Source organism: Nicotiana sylvestris, chromosome 2 (genome assembly GCF_000393655.2).
Source record: "Nicotiana sylvestris chromosome 2, ASM39365v2, whole genome shotgun sequence".
Classification (NCBI taxonomy): domain Eukaryota; kingdom Viridiplantae; phylum Streptophyta; class Magnoliopsida; order Solanales; family Solanaceae; genus Nicotiana; species Nicotiana sylvestris.
The window spans coordinates 30,658,254-30,661,469 of NC_091058.1; the positions used below are offsets into that span (position 1 = coordinate 30,658,254).

At 41.1% G+C, this 3,216-nt stretch overlaps 1 protein-coding gene across 1 annotated transcript; it reads right to left on the reverse strand.

The window, feature by feature from the left end:
* Nucleotides 1–700: 700 nt before the first annotated feature.
* Nucleotides 701–1,195, reverse strand: LOC138884121 (uncharacterized mitochondrial protein AtMg00860-like). Its single transcript, XM_070164933.1, has 2 exons — nt 1,045–1,195; nt 701–882 (listed from the first exon to the last, which is right to left on the reverse strand). The coding sequence occupies exons 1-2, from the start codon at nt 1,193–1,195 to the stop codon at nt 701–703; spliced, it is 333 nt and encodes a 110-aa protein (XP_070021034.1).
* Between the last annotated feature and the right edge of the window lie 2,021 nt (nt 1,196–3,216).

Below are 3,216 nucleotides of genomic sequence, written 5' to 3' on the forward strand. Positions count from 1 at the left end.
GTAGGCCATGGAGTTTATAGACATTGTCTAGGTAAGCTTGAGCCACTATGGAAGCTGTGTAAGGATGGACCAATGTGATGAAATGAGCATATTTACTCAATCTGTCTACTACTACCAAAATCACAGATTTGTTGTGTGCCTTTGGAAGCCGTTCTATGAAATCCAAGCTAATGTCCTCCAAATTTTCTCAGGAATAGGGAGTGGTTGCAGTAGTCTAGATATTTGACATTTTCTCTTTCGCACTTCTGACAAGTTTCACAACTCCTGATATGATTATAAATGTCTTGTTTCATCTTCTTCCAATAGTATAGTCGTCCAACCCTGAAGACAGTGGCAACTATACCTGAATGACCTCCAACTGCTGAGTTATGAAAATATTGTAGAATCTCCTCCTTGAGAACAGGGTTAGGACCAATAACAATCCTTCCCTTTTTGTATAAGACTCCTGCATGTAAGAGGTATGGTGGATTAGATAAAGGATCTGTTTGTAGTTGAGTTAGCAGATGTTATATATGAGAATCCCCTATGTATGACTACTGGACCTTCAGAAAGGAAATCAGAAGTAATAGTGGTTAACATCTGCAACTGAACTAGTGTAGCTGGGCATCTTGATAGTGCATTAGCTGCTATGTTGTCCTTCCCTTTCTTATACAGTATAGTATAGTCATAACCCATCAATTTGGCTAGCCATTTTTATTGTCTAGGAGTGGAAATCCTCTGCTCCAGTAAGTACTTGAGGCTCTGATGATCTGTTTTGATGACAAAGTGTCTCCCAATTTAAGTAAGGCCTCCATTTGTCAATGGCAGTTACAATGGCCATCATCTCCTTTTCATACACTGACAGCTGCTGATGTTTTGGACTCAAAGCTTTGCTCATATAAGCTAAAGGTTACTCAGCATGCATTAATACTGCTCCAATACCCACCCCACATGTATCAGTCTCAATCACAAACTCCATAGAAAAGTCTGGCAAAGCTAGTACAGGGGCAGTACTCATGAATTACTTCAAATTCTGGAAAGCTTTAGCAGCTTCTTCTGACCAACCAAACTTATCCTTCTTAAGCAATTCAGTTATAGGTCTGGCTAGTATTCCATAGCCTTTAACACACCTTCTATATAAGAACCCCCTAAGTTCTTTAAGGTTTTGTGGACTAGGCCAATCTGTCATCACATGTATCTTGAAGTGGTCACCCATTGCTGTATAATAATGTGACCTAAGTACTCTACCTCAGGCTTCCCAAAAGAACATTTACTGAGATTCACAAACAAGCTCTGTTCTTGTAGAATATCAAAGGCTTTTTGTAAATGAACTAAGTTTCAGACCAGGAGAGACTAAAGATAAGGATATCATCAAAGAACACCAAGATGAATTTCCTAAGGTAGGGTTAGAAGATCTTATTCGTGAGGCTTTGGAAGGTTGAAGGGGCATTAGTGAGGCCAAATGGCATTACTACAAACTCATAATGATCATTATGGGATCTAAAGGCTATCTTCTCAATATCCCTCTATGACAACCCGGCCAGTCGTCTCATGAGTTATCACTCTGTTTCCCCCATTTCTACTTCTTTATGCTTCGTTATGTGTGTTTTATGTGATCGAGTTGGTTAGTTTGCGTTCGGAGTGGATTTGGTAAGAAATGAGACACTTAGTCTCTTTTAAGAAGGTTTAAGTTGGAAAAATTAACCGGATGTTGACTTATGTGTAGAGGGCTCGGATGTGAGTTCTGATGGTTCATTTAGCTTCAGGAGGTGATTTATGACTTAGGAATGTGATCAGAATTAGTTTTGGAGGTCCGGTGTAGAATTAGACTTGAATTGGTGAAGTTTGTATTTTGGTGATTCCCGGTTAATAGGTGAAATTTTGATCTGGGGGTCGGAATGGAATTCCGAGAGTTGTTGCAGCTTCGTTATGTCGTTTGGGATATGTGTGCAAAATTTCAGGTCATTCGGACGTGGTTTGGGTGGGTTTTTGATCAAAAGCGAGTTTCGTAAGATTTTAGAAAACTTAGGCTTGAATTCGATGAGTTTTGAGTAATTTGATGTTGTTTGAGTTATTTTGATGATTGGAACAAGTTTGAATAAGGTATTGGGTCATGTTTGTGCTTTTGGTTGAAGTCCCGGGGGCCTCGGGGTGATTTCGGATGGTTAACGGGAAGATTTTGGACTTATGAGGTTTCAGAAAAATTTGCTGCTTCTGGTGTTTTCGCACCTGCGGCTTGGGAACTGCAAGTGCTGTGTTGCACGTGCGAAGGCAGGGACCGCAGATGCGAGAGTAGTCTTGGTGAGTAGTTTCCGCGGGAGCGGTCTAGGTGGCCGCATCTGCGAAGCCGCAAATGCGGAATTTTCCATAGCAGATGCGGTTTTGGCTAGTAAGTGAGTGATGCAGAAGTGGTTAATTGGGCCGTATATGTGGTACCGCCGAAGCGGGGTTTGGACCGCAAATGCGGAAAAGCCTGGGCATAAGGTATATATTTCATCTTTCGCGATTTTTGAAGGGTTTCATCATTTTTAACTTCGGATTAAGGGCTTTTGGGCGATTTTGAAGGGAGATTTCAAGAGAACTTCGATAAGGTAAGGATTTTGGACCTAAAACACACTTCTACGATAATATTTCATGGATTGGGACTGAAATTTAAGGAATTAATGGACAAAAAATGGAGATTTAGGGCTTGAGTTTAAGAGGGCTTAAATTAAGGATTTGAGGGGTCAATTGAACTCCGATTCTTGTGATTTTGATATGTATGAACTCGTGGGGTGATAAGGAATATAATGATATAAAAATTTCTGAGTTTCGAGAAGAGGGCCCGGGGCTCGGGTTTTGCTAATTTCAGGATTTTTTGATATTTTTCTATTATTTTCGCTTGGGCTTCGTTCCCTTAGCATATTGTGACGTATTCGTTCTGGTTTTGGATAGAATTGACGCGCGTGGAGGTCGATTCGAGGGGCAAAGGTGTCGCGAGCTAGAGTAGTAGCCGGTTCGAGGTGAGTAGTGATTGTAAATGATGTCCTGAGGGTTTGAAACCCCGGATTTGCACATCATAGTGCTATATTGAGGTGAGACACGCGCTGGATGATGAGTGTGGGGTCTTTTACTACTGGGGATTGTGACTTGGTCCATCCCGATTGATGATTTTACCGCGTATTTGACTGAAACTTACTTGTTATCCTCATGATTTGGGCTGATTGCCATATTTGGGCTTAGGCCAATTATTTGGAT

Excerpts from the sequence above, each read along its gene's own strand:
- LOC138884121 (XM_070164933.1), bottom strand. The coding sequence starts at position 1,195 with ATGGGTGACCACTTCAAGATACATGTGATGACAGATTGGCCTAGTCCA. Across the intron at positions 883-1,044 it reads GCTTAAGAAGGATAAGTTTG|CTTATATGAGCAAAGCTTTG; the intron begins GTTGGTCAGAAG and ends AGTAACCTTTAG.